Source organism: Scyliorhinus canicula, chromosome 15 (assembly GCF_902713615.1).
Source record: "Scyliorhinus canicula chromosome 15, sScyCan1.1, whole genome shotgun sequence".
Taxonomy (NCBI): Eukaryota; Metazoa; Chordata; class Chondrichthyes; order Carcharhiniformes; family Scyliorhinidae; genus Scyliorhinus; species Scyliorhinus canicula.
Genome location: NC_052160.1, coordinates 67,911,666 through 67,938,009, shown reverse-complemented (window position 1 = coordinate 67,938,009; position 26,344 = coordinate 67,911,666). Strand labels below are relative to the sequence as shown.

Below are 26,344 nucleotides of genomic sequence, written 5' to 3'. Positions count from 1 at the left end.
TCCGTAGAGATCTCTCCCTCCGTGGCTCCGACATTTCCCCCCCCTCCTTTGTTGTCGTAGATCGCGCCCCTTTACGACGCGGAGCGGCGCCATTTGGGCATCGCACGCTTCCGACGTCACCCCTCCCCGTGTTTCGCGAGGCCCCGATGCTAGCCCATTCCCGGGGCCAGAATAGGTCATGATCGGGGACGTTTCGCGCCGTCGTTAAACTCGGACCGAGTTCACGACGGCTTTCCAGATGCGGCGCAGCATCGGAGATTTGCGCCCTGTGCCTTTAGTTAGTGGAGGCTGCCTGGACATCTGTTTTCCAATAAGTTAGTACCCAGCCCTCTGAATTGTGCATGGAAATTAACACCAGGGTTGCACCCTTTCCACGTCACCATCCTGGAAATTACATGTGTAGACCAGTTATCTGTATTATACACTCTGTTTGTAACAGGCATGAGAGTTGCAGTTCAACCCTGCCCCCGAAAATCAGAGCAACTATATTTATGGCCTCTTTCTGCAGTACTCACAGCTGAGACCTTGTTTATAACTACAGAAACTAAAACAGCTAGAACTGTTTGTTCAAGCTAATCATGTTTAATTTCTTGTCTAACAAGTGCTGTCTGTGTCTTTCCTGTAGTTTTACTGAAGCAATGAAGATTCAACCTAAGGTCCAAGTCCTTGACAGTGCTGCAGCATTTTACATTGGCCTCGGCCCTGTTATTATTAGGCATCATCTTTGTCCTGAGCAGCTTCTTTGCACTGGGATTCATCGGTACATTTTTAGGTGAGAACAATTATTGACGATAGTAGCCAAACAAATAAGCATCCTCTATTAAGTTCAACTTCTCTGATCTAAACTTACTATTATTTTTGAGGCACATAATCACTTGGTGTATAGTAAAGATGATGTAGTGTGTTGCAAGAGTTACGGTTTCCTGTTCATGGTAATAATTTGTATTTATTCAGCTTGCCTCAATTGGCAGCATGTTTCCCTCCATCAGAAGATTGTGGGTTCAGACACCCTCCAGGACTGAACAGATGGCGATACTGGTTGAAGAGATAGCATGCAGCTTCTTGCAATGCTGCTGGCTGGTCTTAATGATGGGCCATACGGTACTCACTGCCTCTGCCTCCTGTGCTCACGCCAGGTGTTTGGCGGTAGGTTGCCGCCCCCTTCCCCCCTCCAGAAACCCTGGGCCGGGGATTCTCTGATCCTGAGGCGAACTGTTGACGCCGTCATTAAACGGCGTGCATTCTTCGACGGCGTCAACATGGCCTCAGGAGCAGCGATCTGATCCCTACAGGGGGCCAGCACAGCGATGGAGCGACCCCCGCCGCTCCAGCTGCTGATCCCGCCATCAGACGGGTGCTGCGGGTCTGTGCATGCGCAGTGGGACCGGCGCGATTGCCACACATGTGCGGTGGCTCCCTTCTCCGCGCCGGCCCGACGCAACATGGTGTAGGGCTACAGGGGCCGCGCAGAACAAAAGAGGCCCCAGTCCAAGAGGCCGGCCCGCCGATAGGTAGGCCCCGATCGCGGGCCAGTCCACGTGGACGTCCCCCTTGGGTCGGCCAACACTCTCCCACCAGGCCGCTCCGATACATTCACGGCGAGGTCCCGCTGGGTAAGACAGGCTAGACGGCGCTGGCGGACTCGGGTTTTTTGTACGGCTGCTCAACCCATCCCGGGCCGAGAATCGCCGTGGGGGGGGGGGGGGTGGGGGGGGGGGGGTCCGGTGTGTGTGTGCCGCGTAGAACAGCCCCCGACTGGCGCCGTGACTGCCGGCGCTGATTCTCCGCTCTCTGCAGAATCAGCGGACCGGCGGCGTTGCGCGATTCGTGCCCGTCCCGGCGGTTCTCCGCCGCGGTCTGGGCTGAGAGAATCCCACCCAGGTTGTCCTGCCTCTCCTCCCACGGCGTCCATCAGGGATCGAGATCTGCATCTGCGAACCACGGTGCACGTCTGTTCGGGCTGCCATGGTTGTTGCTGGAATGAGTGTACGTGAGGAGTGGAGTGCTTATATGCGACTGAAGCTTGTCAGCCTCTCGAGTGTCAATCCTAAGCCCGGCGAAACGTAGTTTTTTGTTGGAATTTCTCTAGTTCCACGTGGTGTCGATGCCACCCATCAACGGATCCTGAAATGCTCTCGACAGGCACCGCTTCCGTGATCGTAGAACATCACCGATTCAATCCCAAAGTCAACACCTAGTCTCTGAAACAGAGAATCCAGCCCCATTGTTTTCCTTAAATCCATGATAACCTTCCTTAATTTATCCACATTTGCCCAAGTGACTCTTAATTTCGTTTCTAAAAGTTTTCACACCACCTAGCTTAAGTTGACTGGCCTCTAGTTGTTGGACTTATCTTTACATCCCTATTTTGAACAAGGGTAACATTTGCAATTCTCTTGTCATCTGGCATCATCCTTGTAACTCAGGAAAATTATGGCCAGTTCCCGCAATTTCCACCCTTGCTTCTCTCAGTACCTCTGGATGCATCTCATCTGGTCTGATCTAATTTCCCCTCTTTATCAATTTTTAGCCCATCCAGTGTCTCATCTACTCCTTTTCCACTATGATAGACAGCATCTTCTTCCTTGGTAAAACAGATGCAATGTGTCATTTAATACCTCAGCTATGCCACTTGCCTCCATGTGTAATTCCTCTTTTGGAGCCCTAATCAGCCCCATCTCTTCCTTTGCTACCCTATTCCTATTTATGACTATAGAAGACTTTTCGATTCCTTTTATTAGTTTCCAGTTTCTTTTCATATTTTCTCTTAACTTCGCTTGTTTTTTCATTGCCTCTCTGCATCTTCTATTTGGCCTGGCGCTCAATTGTATTATCCAGCTAGCATCCTTTGCACCCTTTATCTGCTCCATTTTCATCTCTATCTCTTTCATCCAGGGAGTTCTGGGTTTGCTTGTCCAACTTTCCCCTCGTGGAAATGCATCTCTTGATGCGATGACCACTGTCCCCAAAATGTTCCCTGAGTTACATTTGTGATCCAATTGACCCAGACCAGGTCCAGCAATGCTTCTTTCCTCTTTGGACTGGAAACATACTGATGTATAAGTTCTCCTGAATGCACTCTAAAACCCTTTCCCCTCTCTTCCCTTTACACTATTAATATCTCAGTCTGTGTTAGGATAAGTAAAGTCAATCACCAATGCTCTATTCTTGCACCTCCTTGCAAATTTGTTCCTCCAGACCTGTCCCATAGTTGGTGGCTTAACTAAATAGATCCTATCCTTGACACCTCTGTCAGGCATCTTGTCTCTCTAGCACTGTAATGTTCTCCTTAATACTACCATCCCTTTCTTTCCTGAACACTTTCCATCAAGGAATATTTAGTACCCAGTCCTGCTCTTTTTTGTGCCAAGTTTCATAATTTTTGCATTTGGCTTTCGGCATCTGCAGCTCACCAACCTTATTTACCACACTCCATCTAATTTGGACTTTCTTACATTGCCTCTTAACCCGACCCTATCTAATATTTATTTATTATTTCAAGGGATATGAGCTTGTTGCCCATCCTAATTGCCCTTGCTCAGCCATTTCAAAAGGCAGATAAGAGTCAACTAATTCTACCTCCCCCCCCCCCCCCCCCCCAGTTAAATCAAGTTGACAGTGGTTGATTTTGCACTGATGCGCAGCCAAGTTTCTAGCAAGAATTGTGGTCAAGCTTTCCACTAATTTATAACCTATTCACTTTAAAAATTATACAATGCCAACTGAACATAGCCTGGATTGAAAGAACTTTGCAGAGCTTGCATTAATAGAAAATTAAAGAAACAACCGCTTATGTCACTAGTAGGCTTCAATGAAGTTACTGTGAAAAGCCCCTAGTCGCCACATTCGACACCTATTCACTTATGTATTATGACACAACAGAAGATGAAAAATGCATTCCCCTCTGGACTATATGTTGCCTTGGCATTACATTCCTGAGCCTGAGTGACGCACCTAGTCTCACAGCACTATTTATGTGGTTCACAAAGCTTAACACAGCACAGCGGTAAGTATCCGCAGTTATAAGTATTGTATATCTCCTGTGGTTTTTTCACATTTGAACCAATATATGACGTCTCTACTACCTGTGACTTTTGTAATCAAGTTGCTATTTTGATTTCCCTCAACTCAGTTTGTGTTTTTTTTTTTCTCTTCTCCTCTGCTTCTCTTCTCTTATTATTTTCATTGAGTTCTGAAGAAAGTTACTCATAGACAAAACGAGCGAGTGGTCCTAAAGGAAGAGTGCTAAATTGGGAATAAGACCAAGTATAACAAAATTCTGGCAGGAGCTAGGGAATATTGTTTGGGAGCAGCTGTTTAAGAGTAAATCCACATTTGAAATGTGGGAGACTTAACGAAAGGTTGATTAGAGTGCAGGACAGACATGTCCCTGTGAAAATGAGGGATAGAAATGGCAAGATTAGGGAACCTGGATGACGGGTGGAATTGTGAGACTAGCTAAGATGAAAAGGAAGCATACATAAGGATTGAGGCGACTCAAAACTGATTAAGCTTTGGAGGAATATCGGGGAAAGTAGGACAAATCTCAAACGCGCAATAAAGAGGGCTAAAAGGGGTCATGAAATATCTTTGGCTGACAGGGTTAAGGAACATCCCAAAGCCTTTTATTATATACAAGGAGCAAGAGGTAACTAGAGGAAGGATTGGCCCACTCAAAAGACAAAAGAGGGAATTTATTGCGTGGAGTCAGAGGAAATTATGAGATTCTTATTGAAGTACTGTGCATCGGTATTCACCAAGGAGAGGGGACATGACGGAGGTTGAGGCTAGGAATGGATATTAAATACTCTAGGTCATGTCAGCATAAGGAAGGGGGAGGTTTTGGGTATTCTAACAGGCATTAAAGGTGGACAAGTCCCCAGGACCGGATGGGATCTATCCCAGGTTACTGAGGGTAACGAGGGACCGAAATAGCTGGGGCCTTAACAGATAGCTTTGCAGCATCCTTGAGCACGGGTGAGGTCCCAGAGGACTGGAGAATTGCTTAATGTTGTCCCTTTGTTTAAGAAGGGTAGCAGGAATAATCCAGGGAATTTTAGACCTGTGAGCTTGATGTCAGTGGTAGGCAAACTGTGGAGAAGATACGGAGGAATAGGATCTATTCACATTTGGAAGAAATAGACTTATCAGTGATAGACAGGCTTGGTTTTGTGCAGGGAAGGCCATATCTTACAACCTAATAGAATTCTTTGAGGAAGTCATCAAAGTTAATTGATGAGGGAAAGGGCTGTAGATGTCATATACGTGGACTTCAGTAAGGCGTTTGATAAAGTTTCCCATGGAGTTCAATCCAGGGCAAATGCGAGGTGATGCATTTTGGAAGATCTAATTCAAGAGCGGACTATATGGTCAATGGAAGAGTCCTGGAGAAAATTAATGTACAGCGAGATCTGGGAGTTCAGGTCCATTGTACCCTGAAGGTGGCAACGCAGGTCGCTAGAGTGGTCAAGAAGGCATACAGCATGCTTGCCTTCATCGGACGGGGTATTGAGTACAAGAGTCGGCAGGTCATGTTACAGTTGTATAGGACTTTGGTTAGGCCACATTGGAATACTGCGTGCAGTTCTGGTCGCCACATTACCAGAAGGATGTGGATGCTTTAGAGAGGGTGCAGGAGGAGGTTCACCAGGATGTTGCCTGGTATGGAGGGTGCTAGCTATGAAGAAAGGTTGAGTAGATTAGGATTGTTTCGTTGGAAAGACGGAGGTTTGAGGGGGGACCTGATTGAGGTCTACAAATTATGAGAGGTATGGACAGGGTGGATAGCAACAAGCTTTTTCTAAGAGTGGGTTTTTTTCTAATTGAGTTTTCAATTACAAGGGTCACGATTTCAAGGTGAGAGGGGGAAAGTTTAAGGGAGATGGGAGTGGAAAGTTTTTTACGCAGAGGGTAATGGGTGCCTGGAAGCTTTGCCAGTGGAGGTGGTAGAGGCGGGCACGATAGCATCATTTAAGATGCATCTGGACAGATATATGAACGGGCGGGGAACAGAGGGAAGTAGATCCTTGGAAAATAGGCAACAGGTTTAGATAAAGGATCTGGATCGGCACAGGCTGGGAGGGCGAAGGGCCTGTTCCTGTGCTCTAATTTTCTTTGTTGTTCTACATTCTATTTTCTTGAAGCGATTGTAAATCTAAGTTAACATTAGGCCATAATTTGCTGGGGTGGAGGGACCTCATTAGTGTGCCCTGTCAGTTAGACATTTTCTGCTACCCATCAACTCAAAGGCTTGGCCACAAATTCTTGGGTGTGATACCTGATTAGCTATCAAATCAGCCAATAATTTGTGGTAGGGGCAGCAGACCTTAGTGAACAGAAGGACCAACAGGGATAAGACTTAACCAATGGGACTGATATAATTAAAATGATTGTTAAATTAGAAAGGGAAACAAAGCAAGGAAGGCAGGATTGGATTAAGAGAAAGAGGCAAAGGGAAAGTATGGGAACAATTTTAATTTTAAAATTTGACATTTTTTAAATCCCCAACACCAGAAGGAATGAGATTCCACACTTTTAACTTTTAACTTTCTGAGTAAGAGAGGTTGATTGGTGGTAATTAACAGTTATTGAGGCATTAAAAGGATGCTTGCACTGTCAATTACTAGACTTCATGTTCTGCAGTGAATTTAATGGGTATTAATGAGAAAGTGCAGCAACTTCACGCTGATCACAGAGATGATGTTTTCCCAAAGGAAACACTAGATCAACCCAAGTCGTGCAACATCTTGTGGCAGTTTACAATTCATGTGGTACTGCTTCCTTGCCAAGAATTGCCCGAAGACTTGCAAGTGAATAGTGGTGCGTGCCATTCGAAAGCTATTTTTTCAGCACCTTTTGGTCCATTGTCTGAAGCCATTATGCATTTTGAAGACACTATCATTAAGTATACATTCACACTTATATTTTCTGAAGCACAGTAGATTTAAGAGTACCAGGTACATATTTTAGATGGTAACTGTCTATTTTGAATGCTTGATACTTGCATAAGATTGTTACTGCCAGGTTTCTTGGGATAACCACTTGTGCTCGGGCCGTGCAGGTCAGGGGTCAATGTAGCTTGTTGATCTTAGAGACTCATGATTAATTTGACCAGGTGGAAGGAGCCTTGTATATTGGCCACATGAGCTTGATCCAGTACTCCTTAGTGCTATTGTGTGGGATGCTATGCTGAGTGGGAGACTGCTTCAATACAAACTCTCCAGGAACAGACTCCAGTCTGCTTGGTATATTCCCATTTCAAGATGGAGTGAATTAATAGGCATATAATAGAATAGAATTCGGACAGTGCATGATGTGTTGGGTACTCTGGATCTGTGGAGACTGCGTTTACCTTAGCAGTAACACATACAGGCTACCAACACTTGAAATAGTACAACACTATTTTATTAAGCTAGGAACTGTTGAACATACTTTCACTGTGGGTCGACACTATGTTAGATTAAACTGAAGACCTATGCCTATCCTAACCAGTCGATACTATCAGCACATGGTAAGATCTGTGCTACAAGCTGTGAACTCTAACCTTCTCAGTGGCTGCATCCCGAATGAGCGGGAAAACTAGTGCCCTCTGGCTTTGTAGTGAGCTTGCTCTAACCTGGTGATTGGCTGCTGTGTTGTGTGGTGTTGATTGGTCTTGCAGTGTGTCAATCAGTGTGTGTCCCTGCACCATCATATACTGGTGTGTATATTATGACAGTGCAGGAGGAGACATTCGGCCCATCGAGTCTGCATCGATCCTCTGAAAGAGCATCCTACAAAGCCTACTCTCCCGCCCTATCCTCGTTTCCCCACCTAATCTTTGGACAGAAAGGGGCAATATAACCTACAGATATTGCAGCCAGCTGTTTGTTATTCACTGTACCACAGAAGAGAAAGGCCTTTTCCTGGAACTACCAGTGAGATATATGACATAAGTTAGCCGAATAGTGGGTATTGGGGGTGGTTGACACTCTATCGAATGAGAAAAGCCTGCGCTGACTTTGCAGCTCTGGGCTTGTAAGAGTATTCATGTTCCTCTTTTTGTTTCCTGAACACCACAGAATACTAGGATGCTGGGGCATGACCAGGATATGCGAATGACAGTGTCATTCTGGCTTTAGCCCCTCCATCAGCATCTCGCCTGGAGGAAGGTTAATTTGTGGAGTTAGGAAGGGGTTGCAGATTGTGTGATGCATGATCTTGAGGTGGCCTCTATGTATTTGCTGCAGGTGATAGTGTTTATGCTTGATGGCATATCTTTTCCCATTCCTTGTTCATTAAGTGATGGTCCAGCATGGTGAATTGAGTGGATATGCATTTGTAGAAGGCCAATGCATTGTGCAGAGAAAGTTCCAAGGGAGTTGATTCACACTAAGATCTGCAGAGTATTGCAGGATTCTGGAGATCTTCCTTCATCTAGGGATGGCAGTAATGGTTGTTCTGGGTGATGTGGAATTCACCTGCTAACTGGTGATAGGACATAATGTAACCTTCAAGGAGAAGCCAATCTGCCGATCCCTTCCTCATGCTATGTTCTATACTCAGCTGAGGTGCGTTCTGCTGAGAGCATCAGATTGGGGAAAGACTGGGTATCTCTTCCATTTGCTTGTCACTTCTACTGTTTTCTGTTCCACTCTTTAAACCTTGGAGATGGTAATACATATAACTTGCAACTCATAAACAGGTAGTGCTAACATTTACCTTCCACCCAAGTAAATAGTTTGAATGAAATGTTCCATTTTTCTGTGGAGGTTGATTAACTCAGATGGCTAGAGTGTGAATCAGAATGGCGTCAGCAGCATGTGTTCAATGCCCCTACGTGCTGTGGTAATTAATGGAACCTGCCTTTCGCCATGCTTGTGAAATAGTATCCCTCTGCTTCATAATAAATTATCTCTCTCTATTGGAGAGAGAAACCTATGGTAATTTGTGGATTATGATTTACAATTTAGTACATTCCTGTGAACCCACAGTCAAATTAACACCTCACTTTGGTCCAGCCATCCACAAGGAAGAACCATCGTTAATATGAGGCTTAACGTAAGATGATGGGCAGGATTCTCCGCGAAACAGTGGGGCGGGCAACCCTGGCGCGAAGGAGTGGCGTGAACCACTCCGCGCCAGAGGTTTGCGCCGCACCAGCCGGTGCGAAAGGGCCTCCGCCGGCCAGCGCGAGTTGGCGCATGCGCGGAGGGGGGTTAATCTCCACGTCGGCCATCGCGGACTGTTACAGTGGCCGACACGGAGGAATAGAGTCCCCACGACACAGGCCCGCCAGTAGATCGGTGGGCTCCGATCACAGGCCAGGCCACATTGGGGGTATATCCGGGGGCCAGACCCCCACCCCCCCCCCCCCCCCCCCCCCCCCCCCAGGACTCCGGAGACCGCCCGCCGAGCCAGATCCCGACGGGTAATTACCTGTTGGGGCGGGATTTACACCGCCCCCCCGGCCATTCTCCGACTCAGCGGGGGGGGGGGGGGGGGGGGGGGCACACCTTCTTTCCAGTAGGCAACTTTGATCTCCCTTTACCAAGCCATCTCTTTGTCAGCAGAATTTAGAACAGATCACAGGACCCCCTTCATTCCTCCATTTCAGTTCCAACATACAACAATGTTATAAACTTCTATTTGCAACAGGCTGCTGAGCTGGAGTACCTCCTTAGTGTTTCAACCATTTTCTAAATATGTACACCCCACCTTACAGGGCAGTGCCACAGACAATAAAGTGAGATTACCCTGAGTGATAACCAAGGTACTTAATATAAATTGCTTGAAGTTGCCATTCCCAAGGAGATTAGTGATTTTACTCTAAGATAATTCCCGCTGTCAGGGCAAGTTTTTTAACGTGGCTGACCACAGACTTGCCAGTTTCATCCTTTATACTTCTCCTATCAGGTCACTTTCAATCGATAATGAATTTGTACTGTCCACTCACATTCTACAACCTGGCTCTCTTCAAATTGCAACCAGAGGTCCAGCACAAAACTGCCAATTTTCCAGTATTTTATTGCAATTTTTGAACTTTTTTTAAAAATTCACTGCGAACTGCACTTACATTTTGTTCTTTTGAACATGTTTTTAATGGGATAATTTAAGATTGACAAATTCCCCGATTGTTGGTTCTTAAACATGCTGTGCCTAGTGTTGTTTGGTCCTCTTCTCCCCACCTCTTTATTGCCTAGCCTTGCAGTGATCTGAGAAATGTTGGGGCGGATTAACTGACAATCCCGCCTCTTGCAATAAAGTGGCGGCCGGCAGCGAGATCTACCGACCCCGTCGTTGTCAACGGGATTTCCCGGTGACAGCACCCCTCATCGCCGGGAAACCTGTGCACCGGTGTGGGATGGAAATTTCCCGCCGGCGTGAACAGCCGGTAGATCCAGCCCCTGGTCTCTCAACTAAACTGAAAAACTGAGACAGGACAGCAACTTGATAGCCAAATTGGATGAGGAACTGCGAGAATAGAGATGTCACATACAGCAGAATGATACTTAAGGCTGGATATAGGCGGCACTGTGGCACAGTGATTAGCATTGCTTCCTCACAGCGCCAGGGTCCCAGGTTCGATTCCCGGCTTGGGTCACTGTCTGTGGGGAGCCTGCACGTTCTCCCCGTGTCTGCGTGGGTTTCCTCTAGGAACTCGGTTTCCTCCCACAAGTCGCAAAAGACGTGCTTGTTGGTTGAATTGGACATTCTGAATTCTCCCTCAAGTGTACCTGAGTGTGGCGACCAGGGGATTTTCATAGTAACTTCATTGCAGTGTTATTATTATGAGTGGACAGCTATAGATGGATTCCCCAAAGCCTGAGGCTATGAACCAAGGACCTGTCATAGTTTACACGGGGACTCCAAGTTGTTGTTGCAACATGTATTTTTCCATACATGATGTAGGAACTATGGATAGTGAGGGTAGACTCTCCACCGCTTCAGTACTGACCGCTGATCCTGGTGGCGCTGCTGGTACTGATGAACCCTCTGATTGTTCATCCACTCTTGGAGGCAGGATTGTGGTTCAGAAAGAGCCGAGAAACCCAACAGTATTGTCAGTGATTTGGATCTAATCGCATCGGGACTTCCAGAAATGGCTGTGACAGGGTTTCCAATTGCTCTTCAGGTAGTGGACGGGCTCACCACTAAATGCAGCCCTAAATGTGACAAGCAGAAAATGTATGCCGAATGTAAATCTTTTAATATATAGATTTTCCTTTTTACTTTCGAGGTTTTGAGCTTAATTCAACGACCTTGTTGCGCCCAGCGCAAAACTGGGCACAACAGGTGAATCACGCATGAGCCCCAAATTGGGCTTTGAGCTGGGTGCGAGTCACCCGATTCACTCCCCCTGGCTAGCTCTGGTCCCCCTCGCCGGGCGAGATCCAGATCTGAATATTTAAATGAGCTGCAATGCTTATTTAAATACCTGCCGCCAGAGTCACCCGGGGCCTCGGACTCAACAGCCGCGCCTGCGAGACCTCGCCAGGGCGCCATTAGTACACAAACGTGGACCAATCGTAATGACACCTGGGGGTGGGGGGGGTGGGGGGGAGTTCTCCCAGGCCATTGGAGACCCCCGGGTGGTCGGGGCAGGGCAGGGTGGCACCCTGGCACTTTTTTATTCGTTCAGAGGATGTGGGCACCGCTGGCTGGGCCAGCATTACTGCCCATCTCTGAGGACAGTAAAGAGTCAACCACATTGTTGTGGACCTGGAGTCACATGTAGGCCAGATCTGGTAAGGACAACAGATTTCCTTCCCTAAAGGACATGAGGTGTCAAAAGACAGTGGAGCCAGGGGGGGGGGGTTGAGAGAGAGAGAGAGATCAGGGTTGCCAGACACAATGGCGCCCCGATCTGCATGGAGCCTTTCCTGCTGGCAAGCCTTAGTTCTCCAGCAGAAAATCCCTCGGTAGGGAGAAACGCCCCGAGGCCAAAAGAAAGACAAAGTGCCATTGGATAGGGGGTATTTTTTGCGCTGCAGCCACCAAGAAACATCCCACTGAACACGCTGTTCAGCGAACTTTAACTTGAGACCGCTGAATCGCGCCATTAATTTTGACCACAAAGTTTGGAATTCCAGAATTTCACATTATGAATATATGCATTGCTTTTGTTAAAAACCTCAGATTTGATAGTCTGTCTGTATTGAGTGAGCTGATCACTGGTCGGACACCAGGGAACCACCCTGGGCTTGGAGACGGCAAATCAACCATGATTCTAGTCAGTATCTATCAACACCTTCTGGAAAGGTGCATGTGGATTCCCATTGAGGATGCTGTGTCCTATTGTCCCCAATCCCAGCTGAATGGCCTGCCTGTACCTCACTCAGAGCTCACACTCAATGAGCAGTTCCTGTCGTACAATACCTCAGCAAGTCATTACTTCTTTGGAAGGGGTTGGGAGAAAAAGAAATGGTATAAGGACCAGCCTTGTGTAGGAGCAGGAAATAGGAGTAGGAAATATTTGCCAGCCTTTAATGAAAGGACTTGTTGTTCAGGCAAAACTCATAAGAGTACCCATAGCAGTGGCACGGTGGGGTAGTGATTAGCACTGTTGCCACATGGTGCCGAGGAACCGGGTTCGATCCTGGCCCCGGGTCACTGTCCTTGTGGAGTTTGCACATTCTTCCCGTGTCTACGCGGGTCTCACCCCCACAATTCAAAAGATGTGTGGGATAGGTGGATTGGCAATGCTAAATTGCCCTTTAATTGCAATTTTCTTTAAATGAGTACCCAGAGGTTTGTTCAATAGAGTGTAGAACAATGACAGAATACTGAACCAGAGATCAAGTTAATTGATTTACATTGAAGTGAATGTGGCATAGCTTTCTTTCTACTCCAATTTTCTTTTATTTTGTATATATGCTTGAAACCATTGTTCCATGCCTGCGTTTCATGTTGTTTGTTCCTGGTCTCACAGCCTCCAGCAGATACCTAACAAACACTGCAGAGGCAGTGTCAGATAATGTGTACTGAGATGTGTTAGATTGAAAAATCACCTGCAGTGCACAGCAGAGTGCTTGACAGAGGGAGGAGAAACAGCAGGAAGAGACCATGATAGTACATAGAATTTAAAAACACAGAAAGAAGGCCATTTGAGCCAGCCGGTTCAGGCTTGTGATTATGCACCACTTGCGTCTCCTCACACTTTAATCCACCATCCTTTAAATGCATCTGTGAAATGGTTGAATGGTTAATGATGTCTTCTTATAATGATGTCTTCTTATAACACACTTAACATGCACTTCAGTATGGATTAGAGATCAAAGCTGGATTCTTCTGGTTTGTATCTAAAAACTGTGGGAGTAATTTTTTTCCTCCACAATTTAAAAGACGTGATAACTCAGTGTCCTCCCCTTACGCTGTGTAACACATTCTGATCTCTTAATGTGCCACTATCAATACCCTACGTAGCCATGATCACCACCGTTTACATTCCCTTTGTCTTTTTGTACACAATATCTTTGTCAATTCTCCCCAGTCCCCACCTATTGCTGGCCCTCTATCCGTCCCTTCCTGCTCCACCAACCAGGCAGTTTGGGGTGGCTTCAATGGGAATTCCCATTGACAGGGACGGGAGCAGAGAATCCTGCCGCCAAGAAATACGCGGCCAGGAGGCTGGAAAATTGGCTATGGTCAGGATTTTCTGGAACCCACATGCGGGTTTTCTGGTGGTGGAGGCAGCGCCGGCCCTAGGGTTGCTGGCGCCCCAGGCAAGCTAAACTTCGGCGCCCTTCGGGGGGGGGGGGGGGGGGGGGGGGGGGGGGGGGGGGGGGCCGGGGGGGCGAGGGAGGGGTGGGCGGAGTGACCACCGGCGAGCCTGGATCCATCCGCCATGTTTGTGCGGGGCGGCCTGAGGGAGGGCGGCCACCGCGCATGCGCTGGTTGGCACCGGCCCAACTGTGCATGCGCGGTACCCGAGTCTTTTACGCGGCGCCCCTAGCACATGGCGCCCCGGGCGACTGCCCGAGTTGCCGGTACCTTCAGCCGGCCCTGGGTGGAGATGCTCACCATTGGCCACCGGCACGATATGAAATGAAAATCGCTTATTGTCACGAGTAGGCTTCAATGAAGTTACTGTGGAAAGCCCCTGGTCGCCACATTCCGGCGCCTGTTTGGGGAGGCTGGTACGGGAATTGAACCGTGCTGCTGGCCTGCCTTGGTCTGCTTTAAAAGCCAGCGATTTAACTCAGTGTGCTAAACCAGCCCCTGGATATTCCAGTCCCACCAAAGTCGATGGGCATTTCCGCCGCTTACTAGCTGTGCCGCCTGGAATAACACCACGGGGGGCAAGGGGGCGGTGGTATTGTGGCTGAAGGTTCCCTTTGATCGAGTTGCAGTGGCCCTTTTTTCATTTTCCCGTTGACCATGTTGTACCTGTCCTCAGGTTTTATATCTTCAGTGGGCACACTGGAATATTCCTTTCGAATGAAACGGGTGCGAGTTAATCAAATGCACATTATCCATCTGCTTTGAAACAGCACCCAGGCCTTGCTGGAATGTCCCTTCAGAGCGAGACACTAGTTCGTCAAATACAGATACCGTAGTTAAAAATGTTGCCACTTCCTCAACTGATTCCAGCCTGGCTGATGTATCTTTTTTATTATTTTTCCAATTAAGGGGCAATTTAGCATGGCCAATCCACCTACCCTGCACATCTTTAGGTTGTGGGGGTGAAACCCACTCAAACACGGGGAGAATGTGCAAACTCCAGATGGTCAGTGACTCGGGCAAGGATCGAACCCAGGTCCTCGACGCTGTGAGGCAGCAGTGCTAGCCCAGCTGGTATATTAGTGCTGAGTAATTATGGTTTTGACCTCCCACATTCGCAATCCTTTAGTGTATCTTCTCATCAGAATAAATGCTGGACATCACAATGTTGCTAATCAGTAATATGATCCTGTGGACAAACGCATTGTGCTGATCCCCAGATTGATTGACTTTTGTCTCCATAGAATGCCCTTGCCTTCTGATGTCAGTCTTTCTTGTAAAGCCGTGTGCAGGGCCAGAAAATCCTGGCCCAGATAATCAGCTGAGGGATGAATGTTGGATTCTCTGAGAACTCCCTTGCTCTTCTTTGAACAGTATCCCAGGAACTTTAATATACAGCTGAGAGGGCAGACTTACTTTAATGGCTCATTCAAAATGTGACAGTTCCAGCAGTGTAGTAGTCGCCCAGTTCTGCGCTGGGATGCCATGTTAAGATTTTGCTAAGTCTCTGAAGTGGAACTTGAACTCACGACCTTGTGAATCTGGGGCGAGAGTGCTAACACAGGGCAGTAACGTGCTAAAACCAGTTCTGAGAAGCTGGCACACCAGTACTTCATAAGGATACTTACCCAATTTGGGCTTAAACCTTGTACATAATTTCTGTGTGTTTCTTTGAAGAGCATTTAAAGATATGTCAGAAGTGAAAAGCACCATTAAGCAATTGTAATTTGGGTTCACCAACTATTAGCCTCCGTTTTTGATGAGCAGAAGTTAATTACAGTGTATTGCTCTTGTGGCCTGCTTCTAGTTGATTGGGTAAGGATGCACAACAGTTCCCTGAAAGCAGCCATTTAAAATATCTGCATTATTAATGCTAAGCCTATAAGATTAGTCCAGCTAAAGTCTGGTGTCATCTAATATTAAAATGATTTACGAGCAAAAGGTCTGGGGAAAAAAATCTTTCTTGTTTGAAGGTACTGATCAAATGCGGTGACATTTCAAATTAAATTCTCCAAGGCTGTTCATGGCAAATGGAACCTCAGAGGCACTACTTGAGAGTTGAGAAATGATTATAATTTAGAGGGTGTTCAAGGCTTTTGTAAACCTTATTCCAGTTCGATCCCTTGCCCAGATTTCCATGTGTTACTTACCCATTTTGTATGGATGCACTTGGAATTTTAGGTGCGACATGACTCAAACAGGCCTCTTAAAAGTAGATAGCTAGTGGGCATTAAATGTTTTCCTGTTCTTTCTAACACATGTTGCTACATGTTTTATTGTGCATTTGTTATTTTGCTGGCATCCCTGCAATCTTTTTACAGTTTCCTGACTTGTTGCGATGAATGTTGATTGCTGCTGCGTATCTAAAGAACATGGCCTTTCCTTGGCAGTTTTTCCAAACATGCTGGATTGTTCCAGTGAGGAAAGGTTGGCGAGGAGCCAGCAAAAATGATGCAGCAAGACTCTGTGGTCTGTTCATATCTATCATAATCCTGGGGGCTACATTTATAGGAACCCCAACTCCCACCATGTCCGTGGACACGTCAAGAGATACAAAGATATAGCATGGTAACCTGCAGGACAGGGGTAATGAAGGTTACCATGGCATGAAGCTTTCTTGCTCTTCTTTGTAGACCCCCCGGCGACCGGGGGGGGCCGCAGGGCGATCTGGCCCTGGGGGGTGCCCCCACGGTGGCCTGGCCCACGATCGGGGCCCACCGATCTACAGGCGGGCCTGTGCTGTGAGGGCACTCTATTCCTACGCGCTGGCTGTGTAGGCCTCCGCGATTGCCGGCGCGAAGGTGAACCCCCCGCCTGCGCATGCACGGGATGACGTCAGCATCCGCTAACGCTCCCACGCATGTGCGGACCCGCGCCGGCCGGCGGAGTCCCTTCAGCCCGGCTGGCGCAGCGCCAAAGGCCTTCCATGCCGCCAGCGGGTGCAAACCACTCCGGTGCTGGCCTAGCGCCTGAAGGTGCGGAGGATTCCGCACCTTTGGGCGGCTCAACGCCGGAGTGGTTCACGCCACTCCGTAACACCGGACCCCACCCGCCCACGCTGGGTACGGGCGTATCCCGCCATCTGTGTCTCTAGTACTTGTGCTTCAACTGGATGATGATCCTCAGTCCTAAGTGGGACTATGTTCGCCATCAAGATGCCTCCTGCAGCAGTACTTCCAATTATGGTCCACATGCCTTGTGCCATTATAATAAATTTGCCCACAATAACTCATCCTTCAATGGCTAACAGTAGCATTTTCAAGACCTCTCCCTGGCCAAACTTTCCATTCTCCAGCCAAGTGCGCTGCAAAATAAGCTCTCCAAGCAAGTTTTTCTGAAGTCTGCAGCTTATTAAATTGCTGGAATCCCAATGTCTACTGATAATTTGGGTCAGGCCAGCCCTTTCCCAAGGCTGGTGCAGGCAGTTAATGTTTTTTCTGGATTTTAAAATTTGAGACCTGATGTGTTGGGTATGCTGGGTCTGTGAGGACTGTGTTTACCAGAGCAGTGAGAGAGACAGGCTACCAACATTTGTTGAAGTACAACTCTATTTTATTTAACTATGAGCTGTTAAACATACTTGCACTGTGGTCGACACTATGTTAGGTTGACTGGAGACCTGAGGCTAACCTGACCTTTGCATCTTCATTGAGCAGAGAGATCAGCCGATCGGACCCACATGTCTCCGGGTCTTTGTCCCGTTTCAGTATCAGGGAGATGGTGGCCTGTGACATCATTGGGGGTAAAGCCCCTCTATCTCTCGCCTCATTAATAACCCTAATCAGCACCAGCCCTGTGGTAGTAACCACTGCTGTATATATTAGGGTATGTATGGTAAGGCCCTGTACTACAGGTACGGGGGTGGTCCGTGCCTGCTGGCTCCGCCCAGTAGGTGGAGTATAAATATGTGTGCTCCCCATACAGCAGCCATTTTGCCAGCTGCTGCAGGAGGCCACACATCTTAGTGTCATAAAGCCTCAGTTGTATTCAACTCTCGTCTTTGTGCAATTGATCGTGCATTAGGCCCCATTATCTCAGAGAACTTTTTGTATAACTCCACCGGATACCCATCTGGCCTCAGTTTTATTCAACTTCGTCTTTGTGCAATTGATCGTGCATCAATTTATTACACTAAGGTTTTCAGAAGATGGACCTCCGCATCAAGCCGGATCGCCTGCAGCTGGATCCGCAATCAAGCAACGCCAAAAAGGACTTTGAACACTGGCTAACTTGTTTCGAAGCTTACATCAGCTCTGCACCAGACCCAATTCAGAAGATCCAGATCCTCTACACGCGGCTGAGCTCCAGCATTTTTCCGCTTATCCAGGACGCGCCGACCTACGATGAAGCCATGGCGCTACTGAAAGAGAATTACGCTCAGCCGTCTAACACGCTTTACGCCAGGCACGTCCTCTCAACTCGTAGTCAATAGAAGATTTCTGCCGTGCCTTAATTCCCCTGTGACTGTCATGCCGTCATAGCCACGGAACACTCGGAATTTACTCATGCGGGACGCTTTTGTTACGGGGATTGCGTCAGATCACATCCGCCAGCAACATTTAGAGGGGGCCACGCTCGACCTCGTGGCAACCAAAAAGCTGGTGCTATCTGCGACGGTCGCTTCGCGCAATATCCAGGCCTACACCCCCGACCGTACGGCCCACCCATCCTACGCATCGTGGACCCCGCAAACGGACACCCCATCGGGGACCCCACCCAGCCATCCCTACGCCTGTCCCACGCGCCAACCAGGCAATCCCGGGGGTCCTAGATGTTACTTCTGTGGGCAGCCAAAACACCCCCGCCAACGCTGCCCATCCTGGAGCGCCCTTTGCAAGCCCTGAGCAAAAAGGGGCACTTCGGGCAGCAACGGGTAGCATGGCGGTTAGCATAAATGCTTCACAGCTCCAGGGTCCCAGGTTCGATTCCCGGCTGGATCACTGTCTGTGCGGAGTCTGCACGTCCTCCCCGTGTGTGCGTGGGTTTCCTCCGGGTGCTCCGGTTTCCTCCCACAGTCCAAAGATGTGCGGGTTAGGTGGATTGGCCATGATAAATTGCCCGTAGTGTCCTAAAAGGTAAGGTTAAGGGGGGGGGGGGGTGGGTTTTGGGTTACGGGTATAGGGTGGATACGTGGGTTTGAATAGGGTGATCATTGCTCGGCACAACATCGAGGGCCGAAGGCCTGTCTGTGCTGTAATGTTCTATGTTCGCTGTGGTGCGCCAGGCTCACACAGTCGCCACTACCGCTCCGACTCTTTCACCCCCCCCCCCCCCCCCCCCCGGCTAGGACAGGGGTCGCCGACATCTGCCCCCCCCCCCCCCCCGCGGACCACCACGCACGGCCAGTGGCCGCCGCCATCTTCCCCTCCCCAGGCCACGTGCGGCCCATGGGCACCGCCATGTTGTGCAACCCCCGCCACGTGCGGCCCGTGGGCACCGCCATCTTGTCCTCCTCAGGATCGTCAGGTGCAGCTACCTTGTCTCCCCCACAGCACACGGGCGCCACAATCGTTCCAGGACCCGGGCACCCCATTGTCTGACATCAGCGACAACCAGCCGCGGCTCGCCTCGGTCATGATTGACCAGTCTAGCCCGCACAATCTAGCAACCGCCTCCACAAGCGTGAAGATCAATGGGCACGAGATCTCCTGTCTGCTGGACTCCGGGAACACCAAGAGCTTCATACATCCCGATACGGTAATGCGCTGCTTCCTCACGGTACACCCCGCCAATCAGAGAATCCCCCTGGCCTCCGGGTCCCACTCCGTGGCGATCCGGGGGTACTGCATAGCCACGCTCACCATCCAGGGCATAGAGGTCAGCGGCTTCCGCCTCTACGTCCTCCCTAACCTCTGCGCTGCCCTGCTACTCAGCCTGGACTTCCAGTGCAACCTCCAGAGCCTAACATTTAATTTCGGCGGGCCCCTACCACCCCTTACTGTGTGCGGCCTCATGATCCTAAAGGTCGACCCACCTTCCCTATTCGCAAACCTAATCCCGGATTGCAAACCCATCACTCCCAGGAGCAGACGGTACAGCACCCAGGACAGGACCTTCATCAGGTCCGAGGTCCAGCGGCTGCTTCGGGAAGGCATCATCGAGGCCAGCAACAGTCCCTGGAGAGCCCAAGTGGTAGTGGTGAAAACGGGGGAGAAACACATAATGGTCGTGGACTACAGCCAGACCATCAATCGGTACACGCAGCTCGACGCGTAACCCCCTCCCACGCATATCTGATATGGTCAATCAGATTGCGCAGTACCGGGTCTTCTCAACTGTAGACCTAAAATCCGCCTACCACCAGCTCCCCATCCGTAAGGCGGACCGCCCATACACTACCTTCGTGGCAGATGGCCGCCTCTACCACTTTCTTAGGGTTCCCTTTGGCATCGCCAACGGGGTCTCGGTCTTCCAAAGGGAGATGGACCGAATGGTCGACCGGTACGGGCTGCGGGCCACTTTCCCGTACCTAGACAATGTCACCATCTATGGCCACGACAGCAGGACCACGACGCCATACTTGCCAAATTTCTCCGCACCGCCACTCTCCTAAACCTCATTTATAACAAGGAGAAGCGCATATTCAGCACAAACCGCTTAGCCATCCTAGGCTATGTGGTCCAGAACGGAGTTTTGGGGCCCGACCCCGACTTCATGCGCCCCCTCATGGAACTCCCACTTCCCCAAGGCCCTCAAACTCTGCCTGGCGTTCTTTTCTTACTACGCCCAGTGGATTCCAAATTATGCGGACAAGGCTCGCCCACTCATCCAGTCCACCCTTTTCCCCCTGACGGCCGAGCCTCAACAGGCCTTCAACCGTATTAGAGCCGACATCGCCAAGGCCGCGATGCACTCAGTCAACAAGACGTTACCCTTTCAAGATGAGAGCGACGCATCAGACGTCTCTCTAGCTGCCACCCTCAACCAGACAGGCAGGCCCGTGGCATTCTTTTCACGAACCCTTCATGCCTCCGAAATTCGGCACTCCTCCGTCGAAAAAGAGGCCCAGGCCATTGTTGAAGCTGTGCAGAATTGGACGCAATACTGGCCGGCAGGAGATTCACTCTCTTCGCTGACCAACGGTCGGTAGCCTTCATGTTTAACAACACACAGCGGGGCAAGATCAAAAATGATAAAATCTTGAGGTGGAGGATCAAGCTCTCCACCTACAACTACGAGATTTTGTATCGCCCCAGTAAGCTCAACGAGCCCCCGATGCCCTATCCCGAGGTACATGTGCCAGCGCACAAGTGGACCGACTCCGGACTCTGCACGACAACCTTTGTCACCCGGGAGTCACACAGTTGTACCACTTCATTAAGGACTGCAATCTACCCTACTCCGTCGAGGAAGTATGGACAGTCACCAGAGACTGCCAGGTCTGTGCGGAGTGCAAAACGCACTTCTACCAGCCGAACCGTGCGCGCCTGGTGAAGGCCTCCCGCCCCTTTGAACGCCTCAGCGTGAACTTCAAAGGGCTCCTCCCCTCCTCTGATCGCAACACGTATTTCCTCAGTGTGGTCGATGAGTACTCCAGATTCCCCTTCGCCATCCCATGCCCGGACATGACGTCTGCCACCGTCATCAAAGCCCTCAACACCGTCTTTGCTCTGTTCGGCTTCCCCGCCTACATCTACAGCGACAGGGGATCCTCATTCATGAGCGATGAGCTGTGTCAGTTCCTGCTCCACAAGGGTATCGCCTCAAGCAGGACGTCCAGCTATAACCGCCGGGGAAACGGACAGGTGGAGAGGGAGAACAGGACAGTCTGGAGGGCCGGCAAATGGCCCTACGGCCCAGAAGTCTCCCGGCCTCCCGCTGGCAAGAGGTTCTCCCCGATGCACTGCACTCCATTCAGTCGCTCCTATGCACTGCGACTAACGGCACACCCCATGAACGTCTCTTTGCCTTCCCCAGGAAGTCCACCTCCGGGGTGTTGCTCCCGACTTGGCTCACAGCTCCAGGACCCGTACTCCTCCATAAGCACGTATGACTCCACAAGGCGGACCCGTTGGTGGAAAGGTTACAGTTACAGGGCAGCACGGTAGCATGGTGGTTAGCATAAATGCTTCACAGCTCCAGGGTCCCAGGTTCGATTCCCGGCTGGGTCACTGTCTGTGCGGAGTCTGCACGTCCTCCCCGTGTGTGCGTGGGTTTCCTCTGGGTGCTCCGGTTTCCTCCCACAGTCCAAAGATGTGCGGGTTAGGTGGATTGGCCATGCTAAATTGCCTGTGGTGTCCTAAAAAGTAAGGGTGGGGGGGGGGGGGTTGTTGGGTTACGGATATAGGGTGGATACGTGGGTTTGAGTAGGGTGATCATGGCTCGGCACAACATCGAGGGCCGAAGGGCCTGTTCTGTGCTGTACTGTTCTGTGCTCTGTACTCCACGCCAACCCCCAGTATGCCTACGTAGCGTACCCCAACGGCCGCCAAGATACTGTCTCTCTCAGGGACCTGGCACCAGCAGGTTCCACACACACACACCACCCTCCCCTCCCCTGGCGCACCCAGCAGCAACCCCCCAGGACCATCCGTCCTCCCCCTGCCCACGCCCGAGGATGAAGAGGATCTCAGCACGCTCCCGGAGTCACCAAGGACCCGACCGACGCCAGAATCGCCGCCACCACTGCGTCGCTCCCAACGTCGGATCAAGGCTCCGGACCGGTTAAACCTGTAATTGGTTCTGGACTCAAAATTTTTTTCTCTGTATATTAAACTTGTGCTGTACATAGTTCTCCACCACCCCAGCCGGACTCAATTTTAACAGGGGGTGAACGTGGTAGTAACCACTGCTGTATATATTAGGGTATGTATGGTAAGGCCCTGTACTACAGTTACTGGGGTAGTCCCTACCTGCTGGCTCCGCCCAGTAGACGGAGTATAAATATGTGTGCTCCCCGTACAGCAGCCATTTCGCCAGCTGCTGTAGGAGGCCACACATCTTAGTGTCATAAAGCCTCAGTTGTATTCAACTCTCGTCTTTGTGCAATTGATCGTGCATTAGGCCCCATTATCTCAGATAACGTTTTGTATAACTCCACCGGATACCCATCTGGCCCCGATTGCATGGCCCTCAAGCCCTCCAATATTTCTTTGGTCCTAATCGGGGCCCCCAGCCCGTCTCTCAACCCCCTACCCACTTTTGGGAAGGTTAGTCTGTCCAATAAGCGCTTCATCCCCTCCAGCACCGCGGGGGGTTCTGAGGTATAAAGCTTACTGTAGAAGTCCCTGAACACCTTGTTCAGCCCTGCCGGATCACCTACCAAGTTTCCCCCCGCCCCCCGCCGTCGACTTCCTTCCCTATTTCCCTAGCCATCTCCCTCTTCCTCAGTTGCTCTGCCAGCATTCTGCTGGCTCTCTCCCCATGCTCATAGATTGCGCCCCTCGCCTTCCTAAGCTGCTTCACCACCTTACCTGTGGACAACACCCCAAACTCCATCTGTAGTCTTTGTCGTTCCCTTAATAGCTCTGCCCTCGGGGTCTCCGCATATCTCCTGTCTATCTGTAAGATCTCCTTTATCAGTCGGTCCGTTTCTGCACTGTCCGTCCGTTCTGTCCCTATGCGCTCAAATCGAGATCAGCTCCCCTCTCACCACTGCCTTCAGCGCCTCCCAGAGCACCGCAGCTGAGACTTCCCCTGTGTCATTGACCTGCAGGTAGTTTTGCATACATTTCCTCACCCTCTCACACACCGCCTTGTCCGCCAACAGACCAACCTCTAGACTCCATTGAGGGTGCGGAAAGCTTTCCTTACAGACCTGCAGATCAACCCAATGTGGAGCATGATCCGAAATAGCGATCGCCGAATATTCTACGTCCGTCAGCCCCGCCTAAAATCCCTGCTCGTGATGAAAAAATCAATTCGGGAATACACCTTATGAACATGTGAATAGAACAAAAATTCCTTCCCCGTCGGCCGACTAGCCCTCCATGGGTCAACCCCCCCCCCCCCCCCCATTTGCTCCATGAACCCCCTCGGTTCCTTTGCCATTGGCTGCACCCTCCCCGTTTTTGAACACGACCGGTCCAGGCCGGTGTCAAGGACTGTGTTAAAATCACCTCCCATAATCAGCCTGTGCGAGTCCAGGTCAGGTATCTTCCCCAGCAGTCTCTTAATAAAATGCACATCATCCCAATTTGGGGCATATACATTGACCAAAACTACCTGCACCCCCTCGAGCATGCCACTCACGGTGACAAATCTACCTCCCCCACCCGAAATTGTGCTACCCACCTCGAATTGCACCCATTTGTTAACCAAAATCGCGACCCCTCTAGCCTTAGTATCCAGCCCCGAGTGGAAGACCTGGCTAATCCAGCACTTCCTTAATCTGACCTGGTCAGCTACTTTCAGAGGAGTCTCCTGTAGCATAATTACGTCCGTCTTCAGATGCGCGTACACACGTGCCCGTTTAACCCTTCCAGGTGATCAGCCTGGTTGAGGGACACCGTGGCCCCCCCCCCCCCCTCCCCCTTCGCCTATCAGCCATCTCCTTTCTTGGGCCCGCCCCTAGCCCCTGTGTCACGCCTCCCCGGCCCCCTCCTGGCAGCCCCTACTTCCGACCTCCATGTTACCAAACCCAAGTCTCTCCCTCATCAGCAGATCAACTACCCCCGCCCCCCAGCAACAACACCCTGCAACCTAACCCCTGCCATAAACGAGCTATATGCACACCCCCCCACCTGGCTTCCATAGGCCAGCTCACCCAGCTAGCCTGGTGACTCTCTACTCTGGCGCCAACAAGTCTCCCACCTATTGTTCCCTCTGACCCATCATCCCGCCCATCGACACCACTTCCCCAAACCAGCCATCCTCGAGCAATTGATCTGTAAAAAAACAAGGAACAAAGAAAACTCCGACACTAGTGCCATTCAAGTAATACAAAGTAAATAATAGGCACTTCCAACCACCCCCATCAGAACACAAAAAGCCCCCAGCACCAAATACCTTAACTTCCCTCTTCTCCAGCAAAAACTCGAATACAGAAGAAAAAAAACAAGAAACAATAAAAACATATAAACATCACTCAATAACTTTGTAGCTTATGTCCAAAAGTCCTCAGTTCGGCATCAGCCCTTCTCTCTTGGCGAAGTCCTCGGGCTCCTCAAAATAATGGTGCTGTCCCTTGTGCGTGACCCAAAGGCGCGCTGGATACAGCAGCCCAAACTTCGCCTGCTTCTTAAACAACTCTTTAACTTGCCTGTAGCCTGCCCTCCTTCTGGCCACCTCCATGCTCAGGTTCTGGTAGATGTGCAAGACACGATTGTTCCAATTGCAGCTCCGTGTGCGCTTGGCCCACTGTAGCACCCGCTCCTTGTCCAGGAACCTGTGGAACCTCACCACATTTGCTCGGGGGGGCTGTCCACCGCCAACGGCCGAGGGAAGACATCATTCCCCAACAGCTTCTGGAACATGTCTGCCACGTACGCGGCAGCATCCATTCCCTCAGCCCCCTCCGGGAGACCAACGATTCGTAAATTCTGCCGATGGGACCTATTTTCCAGGTCCTCCACCTTCTCCAGAAGCCTTTTTGTTGGTCTATTCGCCTCCCCATCTCCACTCCACCACCGTTTGGTGTTCCTCCTGCTCCTCCAGTGCCTTCTCCAACTTCTGGGCATCAAGCCTGTGCTCCAGGCGCTGGATTGATTTCTGGACCGGGTATAAACTGTCCCGTTTCAGCGCGGTGAAGCCCTCTTGGATGACCTTCAACAGATGCTCCGTTGTTGGATGGGCTGTCTGCACCGGAGTCCGGACATCGGCCATCTTCAGCAGCAGCTTCCACGCTGCTCTTGTTTGCCCACTTCTTCAACTGTTTACGATTCTTTCTGCTTCTTAATTCCATACACCTATATCTGGAGTCAGTGCCTGAGTGCCTATGCCTTCAGATCCAGAGCTCAAAAGCACAAAAAACTCAGGGGAAAAGGTCCAAAAGTCCGACCGGAGCGAGAGCCACCAAATGTGCGACTTACTCCCTCATAGCCGCCACCGGAAGTCGAACCAATTTAAGATTATCAGTTGGGCTCACAGTGTGGCTCACTTACACATGTTAGAAGCTGTATATATTCACATATATGGCTCTGTCCTTTGCAGACAGAAGGAATATGTACATTTCTCCTTTTTCAACTAAATAAAATGGGCAACAGCCAGTCCCTGGTTCATTCCCTCAGAAAATGTCTTGCCCAGTCAGAGTCAACCTGCCTCGTTTGAATTTAAACAAAGCTTGCAGGTAAATGGTGCATTCTCCATGACAACGCTTCTACCAATTAGAATTGACTTGCCAGCCAGTCAGCACTCTCTTTGCCTGCAATACAAGTACAATTTGATATTCTTGATAAATGCAAGATGAAAAGCTTTGACAGCATGTGTCTTTTTTCAGCAGTATTAAGATAATTGACAAAATGCTGGGGTAATAGAACATACAGTGCAGAAGGAGGCCATTCGGCCCATCGAATCTGTACCGACCCACTTAAGCCCTATCCCCGTAACCCAATAACCCCTTCTAACCTTTTTGGTCACTAAGGGCAATTTATCATGGCCAATCCACCTAACCTGCACATCTTTGGACTGTGGGAGGAAACAGGAGCACAGGAGGAAACGCACGCAGACACGGGGAGAACATGCAGACTCCGCACAGTGATCCAGC

The 26,344-nt window shown here is 50.0% G+C and overlaps 1 protein-coding gene across 1 annotated transcript in view; it reads left to right on the top strand.

Annotated features, from left to right (window-relative positions):
- Positions 1-26,344, top strand: part of pemt (phosphatidylethanolamine N-methyltransferase) — a 151,075-nt gene that overhangs the window by 90,222 nt on the left and 34,509 nt on the right. The window contains 2 exon segments of the mRNA XM_038819345.1: positions 626-698; positions 700-772. Of these exon segments, the coding sequence (XP_038675273.1) occupies positions 626-698; positions 700-772 (146 nt within the window).